This window comes from Echinops telfairi, unplaced genomic scaffold (assembly GCF_000313985.2).
Source record: "Echinops telfairi isolate 266 unplaced genomic scaffold, ASM31398v2 ScPeMD7_7412;HRSCAF=8450, whole genome shotgun sequence".
Classification (NCBI taxonomy): Eukaryota; Metazoa; Chordata; class Mammalia; order Afrosoricida; family Tenrecidae; genus Echinops; species Echinops telfairi.
Window position 1 is genome coordinate 1,899,925 of NW_022111312.1, and position 20,454 is coordinate 1,920,378.

The window sequence follows — 20,454 nt, forward strand, 5'->3', positions numbered from 1 at the left end:
GAGTCTTTACAGAAGCAGAAGCAGTCCACAGCTTCCTTCCATGGGGCAGCTGTTGGGTTTGAACTGCCAACCTCTGAGTCAGCTGCTTTCCAAATTCTTCGCTTCTCTGAGTAGTTCTTGCTGCAAGGGTTTCCGGCCCTTCCTCTCTCGGGCCCCTGTCCAGTTTGGTGGGGTCTGATTTAAAATCTGGCCCTTCGCCCGGGATTCAGCCCTGTGAGGTGAGGTGCCCAGAACATGGCGTCTGGAGTCTCTGGGTGCCTCTCACTCACCCTCGGTGGCCGGGGACACTCGGACTCTGCGGGGAGAACCCTGGGGACTCTGGCTCTCCACGAAAACGCCTGGTTCAAGGGCAGCGCACCTTCCACCCTAGATTGCAAGGCAGTCTTTCCAGTGGCGTTAGGTGCTTCAAAATGTTTGTGGGGAAACTATTCTTCTCCCCACCACTCCCCGCACCACCCCCCATTGGCCAGGCTAGGTTTTTTGGGTTGCTGTGATGAAAACCCTCCACAACACGCAACCCCACAGGGAGTAGGAACGGAAGGTGGTATCCAGTCTGATTTCAGAAGCTGTACAGGGACCATCAGGTATACGTGACCCATCAGCACACACCTGTCCTCCTTCGAGAGCCATGAGACTTCCTGTGCCTGTTGCATCTGCAGCCTCAGAAGCCCACAGGGGCCCCTCTGCTCTGCCCTGCCAGCTGCCCGATGAGTCAGAATTGAATGGATGGCAGTGAGTTTGATTTGGGGGTTGTCATCATTTAAGAATGAAGTTTAAAATCTTTGAAAGTTTTGAAAGTTTAAAATCTTTGAAATTTTTTTTAATCGTTTTATTAGGGGCTCATACGACTAAAATCTTTGAAATTTTTAACTCATCTGTGTTTTGCTTTGCCTTGCTCTTAAGTGAGCTCCTAAGTTCTTAGGCTATAAGTCATCATTAAGTTGGTACGGCTTGATGCTTATGTCATTAAAGCGTAAAGCTGCCTGATGAACGCAGTGTCGGGCATTTCTTTGGGCCTGTCCAGAATCCTGAGAGAGGAGGGGATGGGAGGGTTCTTTTCAGGGTCTCCAAAACGCACTGTCATCGACTCCTAGTGACCATATAGGACAGGATACACTTGACCCTGGGGCTTTCCCAGACTGTAACTCGTTACAGGAGTCAAAAACCTCGTCTCTCTTCCACTGAGCGCCTGGTGGATTTGAACCGCTGACCTTGCAGCCCAACGAATAGCCACTGTGGCACCAGGCTCCTCCCTTTCAGGGTACCGTTGAGGAATATTACTAGAAGAAGTGCTGCAGGGCCTGGGAGACACAGATTTTTAAAAGATCAAAGACATTTATACAGTCAGGTCGTTTTTTTAAGATTTCTGACAGTGAAAAGGTGACCTTGGGAATGTTGCTGATTTTCAGTTGATAACGTTGATTTCCTTTAAGTCAGAGGCATCTATCTCTCCTGTAGCCTCTGCGCCTGGTTTGGCAGCCAGGTTCCGGCAGCAGATCAGTAGCTGAAAGAGGAGGATTTTCTTCGGTATTGTTTTAGCTGCTGCCAGGTCCCTCTGTCTGGAACATTCCTTCCTGGGTGTGGATTTAACCAGCCGTTGTCCCGAGAACAGCAGGAGACTATCAGTTGTTAGGTTTTGAGGGAGAAGAAGTTAGACACAGATTTTGCAACTGCCCAGGGGGTCAGTGCCCCCAACTCCACATTGTTCCAGGGTCAGCTGTAGCTCCGATTCCTGAGTGGTTCTGGGAATGCGCGTGGCCCTCTAAGACACCGGCAGTGGCGGGAGCCCCTGCTGGGTCCTTCCACTGACCCCTCCCGTGCCGCGTGTCCGGGGGTTGTGAAGCGCTCTGGAAAGGCAGCGGGTGCTGACGGGGCTCCTGATTCCACCTTTGCTCTCGGCAGAGAGTCCTCCTGTTTCGGAACATGGTCACCAAGGAGAAGGAGAAGCTGGGGCTTGTGGAGACCAGCTCCGCCTCCCCGCACGTCACCCACATCACCATCCGCCGGTCCCGGATGTTGGAGGTAAGCAGTGACGCCGACGGGTAGGACCTGCCTCTGCACCGTGCTTGTCACTCCCAGGTCCAGTGGCCCTGAAATCAAGCTCTGGGAGCAGGAATGGGGTCTTTTGTCCCATGGACTGCGCTGAAGAGCTGTGTGATACGCCTGGCCTCAGTTCTAGAACCCACGGTGTAGTGTTCTCTTTGCCCACCCCAGAGCCGGAGCGTCAGACTGTCCGTGTGTCTCGCAAGTGCAGTTGGTATCTGGGTGCCTCTCACTCAGACTCTGCCGCCGAGTCAGTGCCCGCTCCTAACCACCCACTAGGGCAGGGCAGAGCTGCCCCTGTGCAGTTCCAAGACTGTCACTCTTCATCGGAGGAGAAAGCCTCATCTTTCTCCCGTGGAGTGGCTGCTGTTTCGAACTGCTGACCTTGGGTTGAGCTGCTCTTGGGTGTTCTTAGACAGGCCAGAGCACCTCGCCCCAGGCTGAAGGTGCTTTTCCCAGGCTCCCCCTGCGAGTGCGTGGGCTGCAGTGTAGGGGTGACATTTGCTGAGCACCACAGGCGTGACGAGACGTGTCGGCGACAGAACTGAGTGTTCTCCCGTAGCCCCAAACTTCAGAGACACCAGTGGCCTGGTGCAGGTTGCTGCTGTGTGAGGACTCTCCACCTGCCGTGGAATTGGTGCCCGAGCTCACCACCTTTCACTACCACGTGCATGCCTGGACCCTGGCCTCGCACGTGCATTTGACTGGAGCAGAGTCCTGGCCACATTAACCCTACAATGTCCACCGTGGGTGGCCCCCACCTGCCCCCCAGGGGCAGGTAGCACCCCCTAGTTGTGTAGAGCCAGTCCTGCCGGCCATGCAGTTGCGGGCAGAGCCCAGGCACATCCCCAGCAGAGGCTCGGCTTACCTCCCTGGCCCATGTGTGTGTGGTCTTCTTACCCGGCCACAGCTCCAAGGAGCATGCTCTGTAGTGTAGGGCAGCCAGGGGAGTCTGTGGTTTCACGTGACCACCGAGCCACAGGCCGCCAGTGTGCAGCCTCTGCTTGGACATGGAGAGAAGGGGCTGCCCGATGGGGTTATGGAGTGTCCCCTCCCTAGAACTTTGCTTATCAGTCTTGCATGTACCACCCCTGTCTTCCAAAAAGCCCCCACCACCCCCTGGAAGAGGCTGAGGTGCCTAGACTGGGGGCGCCCCTGTGAGTGGGCACTCTGCCCCCACCCCCTGCTCAGTGGCCTGACATCTGGGAAATGCAGGTGTTGCTGTCACTCGGAGCTCTCAGGGACATCAAAAGAGAGATGTCCCATCTTCCCCCTGCCTTGCTTGGAGCATACTGGTCAGATGGAATCAGGAGGGGCAGAGCCCCTCCTCCCCTTGTTCTCCATCCCATGCCCTGACCAGTAGAATGCAAAAGCCCCGTGGCTTTTGCACGGTTTGGACACAAGGGGGCAGCCGGAGACTAGTGTGAGGTCCATTGGCCACAGGGCCTTGTCTTGCAATTCCTGGGCTGTGGTTTGTCTGGGAAGCCGGCCCTTCCAATGGGCTTCCAGGTGCTAAAACCCTGCAGGGAGAACTTGCCTCTCAGGCCCGGCTCCATTTGGATTAAAACCCCGGTCTCAGAACCAGAAGAACCTTAGAGACGCTCTGGGCCAACCCTGACTTCTCACCCAGCCAGAGGCCGAACCGAGGCCACAAAGGGTCACTTCTCAGCTTCAGTGACAGAGCGGGCTGGGCGCCAGGCCCCTATCCCGGGGCCAGTGTGTTCTATGCCAGCACTGGGAAATGCATGTCATCAGTCCCTACCTTGCTGCACGTCCTGCTCCCGAGGGCAGCCTCCCGCTGCCATAGAGCTGGAAAGTCAGACCCCCCCCAAGATACATCCCTTCTTGCAGCAGGCTGTGGCCGGGAAGCAGGCCAGAGCTGCTCTCCCTGGGCAGCAAACTGGGGAGCTGCGGGAGGGTGTCCTGGGTGGCACAGAGGGCCTCGGGCTCCTAAGGGGCAGCCCCACTCGGCAGGACGGCTACGAGCAGCTCCGGCAGCTGTCCCAGCACGCCATGAAGGGCGTGATCCGAGTGAAGTTTGTCAACGACCTTGGGGTGGACGAGGCCGGGATCGACCAGGACGGCGTCTTCAAGGAGTTCCTGGAGGAGATCATCAAGAGGGTGTTCGATCCGGCACTCAACCTGTTCAAGGTGCCCTGGGGCAGGGGCTGGGGGAAGCACCCAGAGAAGTGAACGAACGTGCTGGGCTGGGCTGGCACATCCGGGGCAGCCTACTCACCTCACCCTCTTGCCTCGCAGACCACCAGTGGGGACGAGAGGCTGTACCCTTCTCCCACCTCCTCCATCCACGAGGACTACCTGCAGCTCTTTGAGTTTGTGGGGAAGATGCTGGGGAAGGCGGTGTATGAGGTAGGCCCAGGAAGGAACTTGGAAGGAGAGCATGCAGGAAAAGGCTGCAGGGATCCGGGCCAGGCCCACAGGCGCCTTGCAGAGACAGCAGGGGCCATGCAGTTCCAGAGCCATGCTGGTGGCGTGCTCACACATTGGGCCACTGATCACAGCAAGGTCAGCAGTGTGGAACTCCCAGTGGCTCCGTGGGAGAAAGGAGGCTCTCTGCTCCCGGCAAGCGTTGTGCTCTGGGAGAGCCACAGGCTCAGTTCGACCCTGTGCTTTGGGTCCCTAGGAGTCTGGAGACCCTCTGCTTTGCCCTGTGGAGTCCTGGAGAGTCAGAAGGGGCCTGATGCTCTGGGGCCCTTGCAGAGAGGCCCTGGGCGGCACAAGCTAGCCAGCACTTGACCACCACCCAGAGAAGAAAGGTCTGCCCTCTGCTCCACTCCCCTGCCCCTCAGAATGCGCAGTCTCCTGCCCACCTCAGCTCGCCTGAGCAAGGCCGTCAGACGTTCTCCCTGCCCCTGCTCCGCTCTGTGTGTAAAGTGGGACTGAGGGCACTCAGGGTAGCATCCACACGCCGGGGAGGCCCTACCAGCCTCCCTGGCCTCTTCATTGACTCCCCCACCCCCCCCTTCAGACTGCCCTGTGGCCAGACAGACCTGCAGGGTGCCTGTGGCCTGCCCTTGTAGGCCTGCCTTAGCTGTCTGGTTCTGGAAGCTTCCCCACCTCTTCTGCTCCTCCACACCCTACCTGTCTTGGTGCTGAGAGCCTGGTCACACTCTGTGTTCACACCTCCCATTCGAGACTCAGTCCCCACAGGGTCACCGAGCCTGGCAGTCAGCCCTGCACCCAGCCCACTCTGACGTCACTTCCCCATGAGGCCCTGGTCCTGCTAGTTAGTGATGGGGGACCATGACCCTTACTGAAAACGTGGATGCATCCTGGCCCTGCCACGACTCACCCTGGGCCACCAGGGCCGCCCCAGTCGGGTCACAGAGCCAATGTCCACTCTGGCTGGCCAATCTCAGGGCCATCTCCCCCCACACAGGGCATCGTGGTGGACGTGCCCTTCGCCTCCTTCTTCCTGAGCCAGCTGCTCGGCCACCACCACAGCGTCTTCTACAGCTCCGTGGATGAGCTGCCTTCTCTGGACTCGGAATTCTATAAGAACCTCACCTCCATCAAGGTCAGTGTGGAAGGGGGATCAGTGGGAACTCACAGCCTTGTCCTGCGGGCTCATGAAATGCATCTTCCTGCCCTCCCCGCCTGCGGTGGAGAGGCTAAGCCCTCTCACAGTGCAGACTCGCACGGCCCCCTTTCCACGGGGGCGTGGGGGGCCTTGGCCTTGGCTTCAAGCTGTCATTTGGCCAAAGGCAGGCCTCTTGGGAGAGAGGGGTCCACTTCTCGGCCTCAACCCGCCCCTTCTCTGTTGCGTTAGCGCTACGATGGGGACATCGCTGACCTGGGCCTGACGCTGTCGTATGATGAGGACGTCATGGGTCAGGTAGGCAGGCCTGCGGCCGAGGCAGCCTTCCCCTCCTCCCCTCTGGGCTTGGAGAGCTACCCTGCCTGGTGGCCTCATCGGGAGACCCCGACACAGGCTGCACCACTCTTCCCGGGACCCTCCCGGCTCAGCCTCCGAGAGCGCCCTCCAGAGACCCACTCTACGTGTAGGATCCTTCCCTAGGGAAGCCCTGCTTCCCCATGGCCACCACGGTGAGGACCGAAAGGGTATGGTGTCGTGAGCGGGGAGATGCCTCCCACAGAATGCTGCCCTGGGTCATGCGGGTCCCAGAGCAGGGCAGGCAGAGAAGAGGCCTGGGAGCGGGGCCACGGCTTCCTGCTGCTGCGCCCTTCCCTCTGCGTGCCGTGCCCTCACTGTCGCATCCGGTGGACGGGTGTCTGTGTGAGCCCATGTGGGCCACAAGCCACATGCCTGGCAGTGCCTGTGTCACCACAGTGCTGTCACTTGGGCTCCCTGAGCCACGTGGCCCGCAGCATCTGTGGTGCCTGTCAGAGCTGGGTCCCTGGTGGGACTGGGGAAGCTCACAGGCCCCGTCGTCCTCCTGAGGGGCCAGAGCAGCAGGACCCCTGCTGGGGGAGGACGGGGCTGTGAGACTCGGGGGGCAAAGCCCTGGCTGGGCCGTGTCACCGCAGGCCTCCTCAGCCTTCACAGAGACAGAGCGGGGTCCCCTCGCTGGGGGCTTCTCTGATGAGCAGCGGACCCCAGGCATCCCCCGAACCTTCTCGTGGGGGTGGAGGGGGGCTTCCTCAGCCCTTCCAGCTGGAAACCCGGCCGGCTGCACCACGATGTGACAGCTGGGGGAGGGGGCTACTTTTCCTTCCCGTAGCTTTTTGGTTATGGCTAGAACGCGTGTTAAAATTCGCTTTAAAAGCATGCGGCTATTGATAGAGAAACACTAGGCTTTCTACTCCCGTAAACAGTTACAGTCGGGGGAGCCCACAGGGGCCAGCACTGACTCGATGGCTGTGAGTTTTTATTGATAAGATTGATCTGTGGTGGTAGCTAACACTTATTGAGCACGTCATTGGCCGATGCTGCTCCGTGGAAGACTTTGCTAGCTTTTTCCTTTTTCTTTCCTCGCGGTAAGAAGAAAACCAAACCGTTGCCATTTCAACATACTCTCTGATGGTTGGGCCAAGCCCACCGCATCCCGCTAGCTCACAGAAAGGTCCTTGAAGTTGAGAGCAGCAGTTGACACAAACCTCAGAAAGAGCATTCAGCCCTCAGAGCATATAGGTGGAATGACCCCCCCCAGACCGTGCCCCCTGCTGACATGTGGTCTATGTCCTTCTAGACTTTTCCACGGGGCATGTATATAATGCCACCTCTCCCCTACCAAGAAGTGCGACTACCCTGCCATCTGTGCTTAGGGCCGGGCAGAGTTCTTCCTCCGCGGGGTGTGCGTGTGCTAGTTAATGCTGGCACGTCCCCCATCGGGTTGTCTGAGCCAGGCTCACCTGAGGGGGCACCTGCACCATTGGCCAGGTGAGGTCCCCCAGTGGACCTTAGAGCCTGGCTTGTTGTGGGGAACGGTGGATCCGAGCACATAGTGTCTGAATCCTGCTGAGACCGTGGACGCACTCGGTCGCTTTTCCCACTGGTCCCCTCCGGTGACCACTGCCCGTCTTCTCCCCCAGCTGGTTTGCCACGAGCTGATCCCCGGAGGCAAGACCATCCCGGTCACCAATGAAAATAAGTGAGTATATCCCAAGTGGACCTGCAACGACTCCATCCAGGCCTGTGGGGCCAAACGTGGAGCATCTATTAAAATGGGTGGGAGCAGAAAGGGACCGTCCGTGCCACCACGGCGTTTCCTGGTCACCGCGGAAATCGCACTAAACTCCATTTACCGTTAGCAGGTGAGCTGCCAAGGTCAGAGGTGCCCAGGCTCCTGGGGCCGGAGGCTTTTAATGAGGGCTCCCGGTGGGGCCAGGTAGCCAGGCCGGTGGGGCTCACAGGTCAGGAGGGCAGGCAGTGTGGCAGTGGACGAGCCCCTGCTCCTGAGAAGAACTCGGTGATGAATGCTGATGCGGTTCACCAGGGGAATGGAGGAGGCTGAGGCCGGCAGCTGTCACCACAGAGAGCGGGCTTTTAGGCACCTACTATAGGTGTCACCCCGATTGGTCTCTGAGTCCAAGCCCTCTAGGGTACTCCACCTTTTCCCCATCCCCACCCCCACTTGCCGAATCAGAGCAGCAGAGCCTGGCAGGAGGGGCAGGTGCTGCCCCTCCATCACCCTGTCAGTCCTGCTACCAGGTTCCACCGAGCGCTCGAACTGTTTATCTGAGCGTCAAGGGAGCACTCGGCCCCTCCTGGGGAGTCGTTGGGATCAGCTGCCGGTCACAGCCCCACGGTTCCCAGGCACTGCCGTCCCCTCGGCCCAGAGAGGCCATCAGGAGAACGGACCGCTCTGACTGGGATTAAGATAAACCAACTGCCCCTTTGGCCTCGGGGTGCTAGTGAGGAGCCAGGAGCAGATAGCTCAGAGGAGATGGGAGGGGGAGAGCAGGAGTGGGTTCCGGGCCTGCCTGTGGGGTAGCCTGCAGATGGCTCCCAGTCAGGCTCATGCTGAGGGGTTGCAGGAGAGAGCGAGCACCGTCCATGACAGGCAATGAGCTGATCCCTGCTCCTCTAACTGACACTGCTGAGTCTGAGGACATCACCTGTTAGGTGACACCTTACAGGCCCCTCCCACCCCTGGAGACCATGTGTCACCAGGCATCCTGGCCAGGCGGGTGGTAGGAGCTGTGTTCACGGAGTGGGCCTATTGCCCTGCCTTGACACCACCACCTACGTGGAAACACTTCACAAAGGCTCCTGTGTTCCTAGCAGAAGCCCGCAGTGTGATGGCAGGAGCCCTGGAGGGTGACCGGCACCGTGGGTTACACGGCGGGCTGCTAACCGCAAGGTCAGCAGTTTGAACCCACCAGCCGCTCCTCGGGAGAAAGATGAGGCTTTCTGCTTCCAGAAAGATGGACAGCCTCAGTAGCCCCCAGGGGCAGTTCTACCCTGCCCTATAGGGCTGCTGTGAGCCGAGGTGGACTCGATGGCAGGGAGATGGGTTCTGGTAAGTCGATAGCAACAGGTCTGCTGACTGATTTCACGGGCCTGGCGATCTCAGTTCTCCTCTCAGGCAACGTCTGACCCCTCGTGCTTCTTAAGTGCCTTGCGGGGAGTGGGGGTGGGGCTGTTCTCCCCGACTTGTCACCCTGCGATAACTAGAGAGAGTTACTGCTGCACAAGGTGCATGGCAGCGATAGAAATGTTCATGTTCATGCGCTGCAGGTGTGCTTCTGGATCCCAACGGGAAAAGCAGGGTTCTGCCAAGGCCCACCACCAAGGTCTAAGTCTGTGGGACAAAACTGCTGGGTTGGGCTCAGCCAATTTGGGGGGTCTGTGAGAATTGTTCCTGGGCTGAGCTCAAGGTTTGCTTCTGAGCTTTGGGGTCACTAAGAAGTCAGTGATGCTGGCAAGAAGACCCTGGGGGCACAGTTGACCTGTGTCGTTGGACGTGTTGACCGTGCCACTGGGGTCGGGACAACAGGCCCAGAGACCTTGGCAGCCACTTGCTCTGACTTCCCGTGGAGCTTACCTGTGACCCACCTGCCTCTGTCCATATTTGCCTTTGCATAGCTGTAGGCCAGAGGCCCCCAAACATGTTTGACCCACTGCCCTCGTTTTAGGAGAAAGAAAATATAGATATTCATCATCCCCCGCCCCCCCCAGCCATGAAAAACCAGGCGGAAGATTTGAACAGACCATTCACCAAAGAGAATATTCATATGGCCACCAAGCACAGGAAAAGATGCGATCAGGAGCCATCCCAAACCAAACCAAGCCTGTTTCCATGCAGTAGTTCCGGCTCATAGAGACCCTGTCCCGTCCCCCTTCCCCCCAGAGGCCAAAGCCACTGCCATCAGATTGATTCCAACTCACAGCGAGTCTGTGTGGGGTTGCCAAGGCTGTAGACAAACCCTCAGTTCCTACTGGCCCCTTTCAGAAAGAAGAGCTCTCAGTGTCGCCGGCTGGCTCTTAGACACATTTGTGCTCTATCTAGCAGGCCATCCCAGATAAAAGTGTAGGAATCTGCTTCTGCTCCAGTCCGTCTGAGCCCTCCACCAGGGGCGCTATCACCCACTCTGGAAACCCCAATGTGGACTGTGACCCAGACTGGCCAGGAGTGGATGGAAGCTTCAACAGGAGACCCCCTTTCTCTTCTGGAAAGTGGACTGGAAGACTAAGCGAGGCCTGAGTCCCCATGAAAGCGCTCTCTTCCCCAGACAAAGCCTGACTGTGTTCTCGTGCCCAGGCCCCAGGCCCTGGGGGGCAGACCACAGAGTGTGATTCCGGGACACTGCCCTTGTCGTCACCATCACTGGGGGGGCGGGAGGGAGGGAGCACAGGGGCTGTGTGTGTCACCGGCAGCCGTTCACCCCCATCTCCGTGCTGCCCCGCCCACAGGATCAGCTACATCCACCTGATGGCGCACTTTCGGATGCACACGCAAATCAAGAGCCAGACAGCCGCCCTCATCAGTGGCTTCCGCTCCATCATCAAACCCGAGTGGATCCGCATGTTCTCCACGCCCGAGCTGCAGCGCCTCATCTCCGGTGACAATGCAGAGATTGACCTGGAGGATTTAAAGTAAGGGGTGGCCTGGAGGCAGGGGGGTGGGGCTCCTGGGGCCTCCCAGAGAGCAAGATGCTCACCTGACAGGTTACTCTGGCGGCGTTCCCGTGGGTGTGCACACGCACCTGTGCTCCTCCGAGGCCCCTGGACGGAGTGTGGGAGCAGGCCTTGGGGTCTCAGCTGCTCTGCTCCACACCCACGTCCACGGAGGTGAGTGAGGGCCTGCCGTCTGGCGTGTTTGCAGGAAGCACACGGTGTACTACGGCGGCTTTCACGGCAGTCACAGGGTCATCATTTGGCTGTGGGACATTCTGGCCTCCGACTTCACGCCTGACGAGAGAGCCATGTTTCTGAAGGTATCCTCCCCTCTACTTGTGCCGGTCTGTGTTCACGGGTGCGGAGAGGCGCGCTGATGCGGCAGCCTGCACCAGAAATCGGTCCAGTCCTCGGGAGGCCCTCTTATATCGTCAGCCTGCCCTCTCCCCAGAGGCAGGCCCTCAGCTAGGACGGGCCGGAACCAGCCAGGGGCCAGGCCAAGTCTGGTGAGCCCACCAGCCTGCAGCACTCCCCCTCGCTTCAGATACAGGGCCTCTGGGCAGGCAGGTTGGAGAGACAGTGAGTGGGTGCTGGCCTGGCCTAGCCTACAGCTCTCTTTTCTTCTTTGCCTCTTGTTAAGAGAAGGAAACACTGTTCATCCTGCTTGACAGCCAAGCAGACACGTCAACCACCTCCCATCCTGCCGTGTCGCATTTCAAACCAGCGCCACTCCTGCATTCACAGCACACGCACCTTCCAGCGGAGCAGAGCCAGTTGATGGGTCTGCCGAGTCAGGGTTCACGTTTGCCAGCTAAGTGGCAGGCACAACCCACTTCTGTGCCATCATCATCAGCATTCAGGGTCCCAGCCAGCACCCCCATGGTGCTGATTGGTAGTCATGTCAGCAAAACACTGTCTCTGCGCCTCTTGTGTGTAAGTGTAGGTCTTTGTTTAAACAGAATCTTCTGCTCCCTGATAGTTTATTGAACAAGGAGCCCTGGTGGCGTAGTGGTTACAAGGTCAGCAGTTCGAAACTACCAGCCACTTCGTGGGAGAAAGATGACGTTTTCTACTCCCATAAAGAGTTAACATCTTGCCATAACCCGAGGCAAATATCAGTTCCTTGAACTGTTTCCCCGTGGGCATCGGGGTTTCTCGAACCTGAGTCCCTGTGACCTCAGTGGCGGCAGATGAAACAGCAGCGGGTATCCTGTTGTGGCTGGTTCATGACCCCTGAGAGGCCCTCTCTAGTGGCCACCAGCTGCTTCTCAGCTCTGGGCTCTATAGGTCAGTCAGCTGAGCGGGTGCCCTTGACTCTGAGGAAAGACCCACCAGGGACTTCACCACCCCTGGCTGGGAGCCTGGGCTCTGGCTAGTGTGTCACAGGCTTTCTGATGCCCACAAATGGCTGCTCCTGTCTGTTCCTGTGTCTCAGTCCCAAGGGCAGCCAGCCCCCTGAGGAAAGATGGGGGATCCATCCGTCACCCTGCTCTGCCTGCCCCTCTGTGACAAGTGGGTGAGTGAGCCACAGGAGGGAGAGCGGCTCTGTCCCCACTGACCCCGCCCTGTGTTACAGTTTGTCACCAGCTGCTCCAGGCCCCCCCTGCTTGGATTCGCCTACCTCAAGCCTCCCTTCTCCATCCGCTGTGTGGAGGTTTCCGATGATCAGGTACCTCCCTCCGCTGGGGAAGGAGCAGACCTCGCAGGCCAGGCCCCCTGTCCTCCCAGACAGGGAAAGGCAGGGGAACAGGCTGCCTACAGGGGGCCCCACAGATTTGGGGACTGCCTGGGGGGGCAGCAGCTCAGGAAAGAGCGCTGAAGAGGAGTTTCAGGAGCTGCTAGTTGGCCTGGGGCGCCAGCTCTGAGAGAGAGCAGAGCACGCAGGGGCTTCGGGGCCTGATTGGCACACTGGGCATCTGAGTCACCTCCCCACCTGCTGGCTGTGCTACCGGGCAGCACTTGGTCCTTCTCTGTCAAAGGAGAGCGGGCAGCTTAGGGCTGGCTCACTCGTGTACAGCGGGCCTGAACCATCCTTGCCTTTGTCTCCCACCCTGTCCCCCGTGAAATAGTGCCCTGCAGGTTGTCACTGCTTCAGCAGGTCACAGGCTCCTGGCCCCTCGCTGTGACAGGAGCCGGTCTTGAGTCCCATCACAGAGGGAAGTGCTGGCCATGCTCACAGCTGCCCCGTGTGTAGTTGGAAGTTAGCCAGCCCGTCGGTACCCCGTTCGGAGGGTGTGCACCTAGTACAGAATGTAGGGGGGGGGCAACCCAGGAGAGCCCACCAGGCAGGAGGGGAGGTGGGGGTGCTTCTCTGTGCCCCCCCCCCCTTTAGGGCCATCACCCTCGAGCCACTTGGGGTGCGAGGCCAGAGCCAGAGGTTGCCCGGAGCTGCCTCCCAGACCCCAAACCGGGCCGTGTGCTTGCAGGACACCGGGGACACCCTGGGCAGCGTCCTGCGGGGCTTCTTCACCATCCGCAAGCGCGAGCCAGGCGGCCGCCTGCCAACCTCATCCACCTGCTTCAACCTGCTCAAGCTGCCCAACTACAGCAAGAAGAGCGTGCTGCGCGAGAAGCTGCGCTACGCCATCAGCATGAACACGGGCTTCGAGCTCTCCTAGCCCCGCCCACAGGCCCGCCTGGGCCACGCCCAGGGAGGGGCGGGGAATAAACGTCCTTTCTTCTCGCCGCCCAGAGCGGCTGCCCCTTCCTTCCGGTAGTTTGGCCCCTGTGGTGAGTGGCTTTCCCCTTAACTCGGCGAGGGAGCTGCGCGCGCACAAGGCGCGGGACCCCCAGGCGTCCCGAGCGGTGTTGGCCGTGGGCCGCACAGAGCCTGCGGCGCGGAGGATGCGCAGTCCGCTTCCGGACACTTCTCAGGTCAGGCCTCGCCCAGCTCTATGCACCGACGGTCTCCGCCCCGCCCCTCCGACTCAGGCCCCGCCTCCCGCGGGTTCCTCTTCTCGGGCATCCGCCGGGTTTGGGAGGGAACGCCGCTGGCCAACCCTCTGACTGTTAGTGGGCGGGGCCCCAGGGGGAGGCGTCTGTCCACTCATTTCCCGAGGAGCAAACAAACACTAACCTGAGCTGTGCCCCCTCAGCAGTGGCCTCACCCTGCAGATGGCACAATCCCAGGAAACCTGGGTCTGCCCCCCACCTTCCCCCAGCACAGGGAGACCCAATGTCCTTTGCACTGATTTAGGCCCATGAGGTGAGGCCCAGGAAACTCATCACCCTCCGGACTGGTTTTCCTTTTTTACTTGGTTTGCGCTTCCAGCCCATTGCTTCCCTCGATGCCAGATCGCTGCCCTAGATGCAGGGACTCTGGCACAGGCCCTGCCAGGGGTCAGCACTGACAGTCGCCCATCCTCTCCCACCCTGACATGCATCTGGTGGGTGCCTGCCACCCAGAGGGCTGGCCCAGCGCTCTTTTCTGTTGCTCGGCAGCGGAGTGGGTGAGGTGTGCAGCTTCCTTTAAAAATAGCAGCACCTGCCAGCAAGAGCGTTCATGGTGGCACTGAATCCAGCAAGCCCCGGTTCCACAGCCGGAACCTTCAGAGATTGTCTGATGCTGGTGCCCCATGGGGCCTGGCGCAGCTACAGCACCTGGCCAGGCACTCGGGGACAGAGTGTGCCCGGTTCGCAGATGGAAAGCTGGCGTTGTTCACGATTTAAGCTTTGTGGGTAAGCCCCTGACCCTGTGAACTTGCCGCTCACTGTCAACGCTGAATTCCCACAAACGTGTGCGTGCAAGTCATGGTCAGCCTGTCAAAAGAAAGGAACCAGCTCCTGTCTGGAGCCCGTGAGACTGGAGGTTGGGGCACGCGGTGACCACCGTCAGCTCCTTCTTGGTGAGGAGGGACAGTGTGTCATTTCATTCAAATTCTTCATCACCTGAAAATCTTGCACTATCGAAAACACTGATGTGTGCTTTTATAGCTGATGTTGGAACTGTGAGGATTATGTATCTCTCTGACACCCGGAAGGCTCTGGAAAGTTGTGCTGTGTTGTTTCCTAGCTAACTTACGGGTTACGGCAGGCTCAAACGCTTTATTAAATTTATTAAATTTGTACGACAGCACACAACGGCTGTGTTCGGCTTTTTGTGTCAAAAAGGAGCTCTTCCCGAAAGGCCACATGCCCGGATGGGTGTGGGTGCAGAGCTGGCCTCCGGGGGTTGAGAAGATGCTGGAGGTGTGAGCATGGAGGTGTGAGAGCACGGGGCAGACACCCCCATCCTCTCCACTGTGTGCCTGGCTGGTCATCCAGCGGTTGGCTGTGTGAGTGCACACCCCCACCCCAGCACCACGGTAGAAAGGCCATGAGGGATCTGCCTCCAGAGAGATTACCAAACCCCAAAAGCTCACAGCCCTCAAGTCGGTTCCACCTCAAAGTGGGCCCTATGGGACACGGCAGAACTGCTCCTGTGGGTTCCCAAGATGAGATTGTTACAGGGACAGCCAGCCTCGTCTTCCTCCCTTGGAGCGGTGGGTGGTTTTGAACTTCTGGCCTTTGCACTTAGCAGCCCAGTGCTTAAATCACTGCAGCACCAGGGCTCCCCCATCAAGACTGCAGCCTGGGAAACCTCAGGAGCCATTCTGCTCTGTAACCGGGGGAGGGGGGGCCACCCCCAACCTGAGTTAACAGCTGTCGGCCATGTGTGCTATTTGCCAGCAGTGTTGTTGGAAGAGATAAGGCATTAGCTCTAAAGTTGAGGCCAGCTTTTATAAGTGCCAGGGCTGGCCCCAATGCCCTCTCCCATGTCCCAAGGTGGCAAGCAGCCTCCAGATGGCCCCAGAGCCCGAATTGGATCCTTATATTTTACGGATGGCCCTTCTGCCACCTTTCCGTCACACTCTTGGTGAAAAATATCTGCATTTTCCTCCTGGAACAGGTTCACCTTTCCAGGTTCTGGCTTTAGAAGGTTCTACTGTTACCTTGCAGCCCGTTTCTTCTTTTTTTTTTTTTGCAGCCCGTTTCTGAGTGACTAAATGTTTATGGCTCGTCTGAGGATACATCCATCCATCTCAGGTTTCTCTGGCGGCCTAAGGCAGGGGCTCACTGAAAAATCCTCTGTTCCTGTCCCCGCGCTAGTATATGGCAAGTCTCAACACCTACCAGTTTTTCCAGGTGCACCTTCAATAAGGAGTCAGCATCCCAGTAAATTCTCACAGCCCCTGGGCCAGGGACCACTGAGGCTACCAGCGTGACCCTTGACTTGCTGAAATCGAAGTGGAAAGGAAATCTTGAGCCGCAGCCTGTCAGCTCCAAAGGAGAATTGTGCCCCCAGGTGTGTCTAAGGCACCATTGATACCAGGAGAGCCAAGATGGCCACAAACCTGTGTGAGAGTCTCCTAGAAACGCAACCCCTCCCTCCAAGAGATGCTGGTTCTTGAGATCTCCCTGCAGGGAGACTTGTTTTTATGTTTTCATTAAAATGAAGAGAGCCTTCAAATCCAGACAGAACCATGTCCTCCTGCCTGCTTGTGTGCTGTCGATGTTCCCGTGTGCCTTCACATGTCAGGTGGCTTCTCTCCCCGGGGAGTCGAGGAGTAAATCCAGGGCTGTCTCAGCAAGGTCGCCAGCCCGTCAGAGGAGCTGGAGAAGCCAAAGACTCAGTGTGCACCCCTCACTCCCAGGAGTGCGTTGGCCCCGCCAGCAGAGAGAGAGAGGCTGAGCGTTTGTGGGAAACAGACGGACGGTGGCAGGGAGAACTCACACCATTTCTCACTGACTTTCACCTGAGCTCTGCATGCTTTGACGTACCATGTAATTACGGATTCTGAATTACGGCATCGAGCGCATCAGGAGTAACTAATTAATCAATCAGATTTATAAGTCTTTGGTTCTCCGAGATCTATGACCATGATCAAAGCTACTGAAAAGAAGTCCCTGTCTTCCTGTTTATTCTCTCAAGAGGTGGGTGGGTGGGATAGGGGGGGTTGCAGGACTGGGAGAGCTGCCCTTAGGGACAGTCGGACCACACTCTTGGGTCCCTCCCGGGTCCCTGCCTCTGGGATATGTGGGAGCTTTGCCTTAGGCATTCAGAAATAATCAAACGCGGCACTTGTACTGTTTCCCTCCAGGGTCATGGTAGACATTACTAGTGGGCTACTGCACGGCCTGCTGGGTCTGAACCCAGCCTCCACTCCACACCCTCCAGGCAACTCCTACCAGTCACCTGGATTGAGGTCGCTTTCCTGTACCGGGGGTAAACCCTCCCCTCAGCCGACCTGTCAGGGAAGAAAGCTGGATTTGGGCCGAGAGGATGCGGGTGAAGTGCTGGCTCTGCTGCGTGTTCCCAAGAGGAAACCCTGCCTCGGGTGTCCTTGGCTGTCGTTTCAATGGAAGTAGATCGCCAGGCCTTCTGGGTGGGTTCCAACAGCCAACTTTTAGGCGAAGTGGCCCGGTGCCAACCATTGGTGCTAGGTGTGTAACAAACATGAAAGAAACAGAGAAGGAAGTGGCCTGTCGGCACGAAACCACCCACCCCTTCAGGGATATCTGAGCCAGGAAAAGCCTCGTGGGGAGTGACACCCCCTTATATGCTCCCCTACTCCTTCCCATGGGGAGCCCACCCCCCCTGCAGCCAAAGCCGTTGAGTCTAGACATCCAGAAACCATGAAACCTGTTCCTTCTGCAGAGACGGCGGTGGTGACTGAATGGAGACGCTTGGCACGAGGAGGGCAGAAAGATGACCATGGCCCCACTGATGTGTCCCCTGGGGGGCAGCTCCAGCTTTTCTCCAAGTGACCGAGGATGTTGGCATCCCCCTCCTCCCCCTGTGGTTGCCGCCAAGTCCAGGGTTTGAGGGTAGACAAAGACACCGTAGCATCACCTGACAGTCTCATGTGAAATATTGTCTTTAATTAATTAGCGAGCGCCCTGTTGTAGAGCATTTGTTTTCCATTTTTCACCGTAATGCACACCGCACTCAAAAACAACAGCCCTGAAACCTCCATCTAGTCTCCATCTTCGAAGGAATCCAGAGATGTGACATGCCTGGTCATGTCTAACAAGCCCAACACGTAACCCACTTTGCCACCAGGGCTCGTGTGTACCTGACTCCAGATAAGATATGCACCAGAGTTGCATAGGCACCGGAGGTGCAAATAAGATACGCACCGTGGGTTATGTGTTGGGCTATTAATCGAGAGGCCAGCAGTTTGAACCCACCACCCACTCCACGGGAGAAAGACGAGACTTTCTACACCCGTAAAGAGTTACAGTTTCAGAAACACACAAGGGTAGCTCTACACTGCCCTAAGGGTTGCTGTGAGTCGAACTTGACTCGATGGCAGTGAGCTTGGTTTTGGAAGGCACATACAATCCCACAGCGGCTCAAAAAGGTTGCAGGCAACTACGAAACCAAAGGTTGGCGGTTCAAACCCATCCTCTCGAGGGCAACAGGCTTTTTTGGGTTTAAGGTGCATAACGTTTAAAAAATGTAAAAGGTATTGCCAAACTGGCCTAATGAATAGCCCTCAGGAGCGGTTGATGTAAGGTCAGTGGTTCGAAACCACCAAGCACTCCATAGGAGAAAGATGAGGCTTTCTTCTCCCAGGAAGAGCTGCGGTCTCAGAAACCTACAAGGGCGGCTTTACCCTGGCCTCGGGTTGCTCTGGCTTGGCAGTGACTGGGCCATAAGTACTGAGGTAGAGATGTCCCTGGGCGGCACAAACTGTTCAGCCCTTGGCGACTCGCCAGAAGGTTGGTGGTTCTAAGCCACCCCCAGCCCCTTGGAGGACAGGCCTGGCAATTGACTTCCGGAAGGTCACAGCCTTGAAGATTCAGCCTGTGGTGCCGTGCTACTGCACACAGCTGGGGTCACAGGCGTGGGACTCTAACTAATAGCCACAGCAGCTGTGGGGCGTCCACGGCATTTACCCGCCCCAGGTGCCGCCACCTCCCTCCGGCTCAGATCACGGCGCCAGCGACAGGAACGAAGTCTTGCGGGGCCCACTTCCCAGAGCATCTGCACCTGGGGACCAGGCTGGGTGGGACCCCGGCCAGGCCGCCCAACCACATGTGCAGTTGAGTGATCGCGGCCCGACTCGAGTCTACAGCTCCTGCGGCGTTAACAGATGCCCGCGTGGCCAAGGCAGTCAGGCGGCAAGAGACTTGCGGGGCCCATCCGTCCCCGTCCTGACAGTGTGCCATCGAGGTGAAGCTATCAATTTTGTAAACAGGAATAAACAAGAATAAACGGCCTATAGCACCGCGGCTGCTCGACCCTTCCAAGGTGATCATAATAAATAAGAAGGCAGCTCGCCGGCGTGGGACTTGGCCGATGTGGATGCCCAGGGATGGGGTGGGAGATCCCATGCCTGAGCTGAGCACAGGAGGTCACTGAACGGGTGCCCAGGTCAGGTCCAGGGAGATCCCTTGATGCCGTCGACTCCTTCCACGCACCTCGGGCCACCTGAGGTGGCACCTGCTTCCCACCTGCCTCACGGAAGCCTCTCCTCTCCTGGAGAAGTCATGCGCCAACTCATCACTGGCCGATCACATCTACACTGACCGCTGCCCCAAGATGGCCGTGCCACGTGAACCGGAAGACCCCAGGGTCCTCCCCTGGAGAGCGTCCCAGAGGCGGGCGGCGGAGTCACCGTGGAGCCGGAGAAGGTCTTGAGGCAGGCAGGTCCCAGCTCAAGCCGTAACCGGCCTCATCCTTGCTGCTCGATGTGACGCTGGCCAAGCACGTCTCCTTGTGATCCCGGCGTTCACAGGCTTGGATGACTAGTGGCCATCGTCCCATCTACCTGGTAGGGCCGTTAGACCAAGACCCAAAACTTACTGCCATGCAGTTGATTCAGACTCATGGTGGACCCTTCTAGGGCCGGTTAGAACTGACCCCTCCGTTTTATGGAAGTAGAAACCCTCGTCTTTCTCCCACAGAGCAGCTGGTGGTTTTGAACTGCAGACACTGCAGTTAGCAGCTTGACTTGTAACCACGACCCCACCAGGGCGCCTGTTGTGGGAGTAAAGGACGGGAAGCGATCTTAAGGTGCTCTCTCAGAGTGGGCTGTGATTGGACAAACAGGCGTGAAAAGCTCTGGAGGCACAACGAGGCCAGGCCAAAGCGAGCCCCTGGCCATGGGGCATTGTCTGACTCCCCGGCAAGCTTTGCGGGGCTTGCTCGGCCATAATCTTTACAGAAGCAGATCTCCAGGCCTTCCTTCCGAGGCACTCCTGGGTGGCTTTGAACGTCCAGTCTGTAGGTTAACCGTTCTCTGGAACAGGTGGGTTGCCATGAATCGGAATCAACTGCACAAACAGGTGCTTCCCCAGGGCCTGTGCTTTTGGGAAGGGAAAAGGAAAACCACTACCAGAGTGACCCTGTAGGACAGAGTAGGGCCTCCCCTGCGGGTTCCCAAGACTGTAATTCTTTACGGAAGCAGAAAGCCTCAGCTTTCTCCCGTGGAGTGGCTGGTGGTTGCGAACTGCTGGCCTTGTGGCTAGCAGCTCAACACGTAACCACTATGCCACCGGGGCTCCCTGGGCTATTTGAAAGTGCTTTGAAAAGGACAAAACAATGTAAATGCAACACAAAGCACTCTGTTTGTTTGAGCAGCTACCTGTGACGGGCCCACAGGCTGGGAAGTTGCCGTTTTGGATCCCCGTGGGAAAGATGAGGACAGAGGGTCGGAGTAGTTTAAAATTTGCTCAGGATGACCCTGCTTGGAAGTGACCGAGTCAGAACTTAAGCTCAGATAATCATCACCACCCCAGATCAGCAACTGCAGTAACAGCAGCCAATGTTTGCCAGGTGGTTGTGCCATGCCCTTTCAGTTATTAGCCCACTTAACCTTCCCAGACACACTGTGTTGGGTAAACCTGCTGCCCAAGACCTCTTTAGAGTGTTGAAAAGCAAA

At 57.9% G+C, this 20,454-nt stretch overlaps 1 protein-coding gene across 1 annotated transcript in view; it reads left to right on the top strand.

Moving 5' to 3' along the window:
• The window catches only part of UBE3B (ubiquitin protein ligase E3B), a 45,475-nt gene extending 30,815 nt beyond the window's left edge, over positions 1-14,660 (top strand). The window contains exons 19-28 of the mRNA XM_004709540.2: positions 1,903-2,022; positions 4,018-4,194; positions 4,303-4,413; positions 5,444-5,581; positions 5,834-5,899; positions 7,558-7,616; positions 10,382-10,564; positions 10,794-10,905; positions 12,162-12,254; positions 13,012-14,660. Of these exons, the coding sequence (XP_004709597.1) occupies positions 1,903-2,022; positions 4,018-4,194; positions 4,303-4,413; positions 5,444-5,581; positions 5,834-5,899; positions 7,558-7,616; positions 10,382-10,564; positions 10,794-10,905; positions 12,162-12,254; positions 13,012-13,203 (1,251 nt within the window). The 3' untranslated portion in view covers positions 13,204-14,660. The remainder of the gene's footprint in view (positions 1-1,902; positions 2,023-4,017; positions 4,195-4,302; positions 4,414-5,443; positions 5,582-5,833; positions 5,900-7,557; positions 7,617-10,381; positions 10,565-10,793; positions 10,906-12,161; positions 12,255-13,011) is intronic.
• The last annotated feature ends 5,794 nt before the right edge of the window (positions 14,661-20,454 follow it).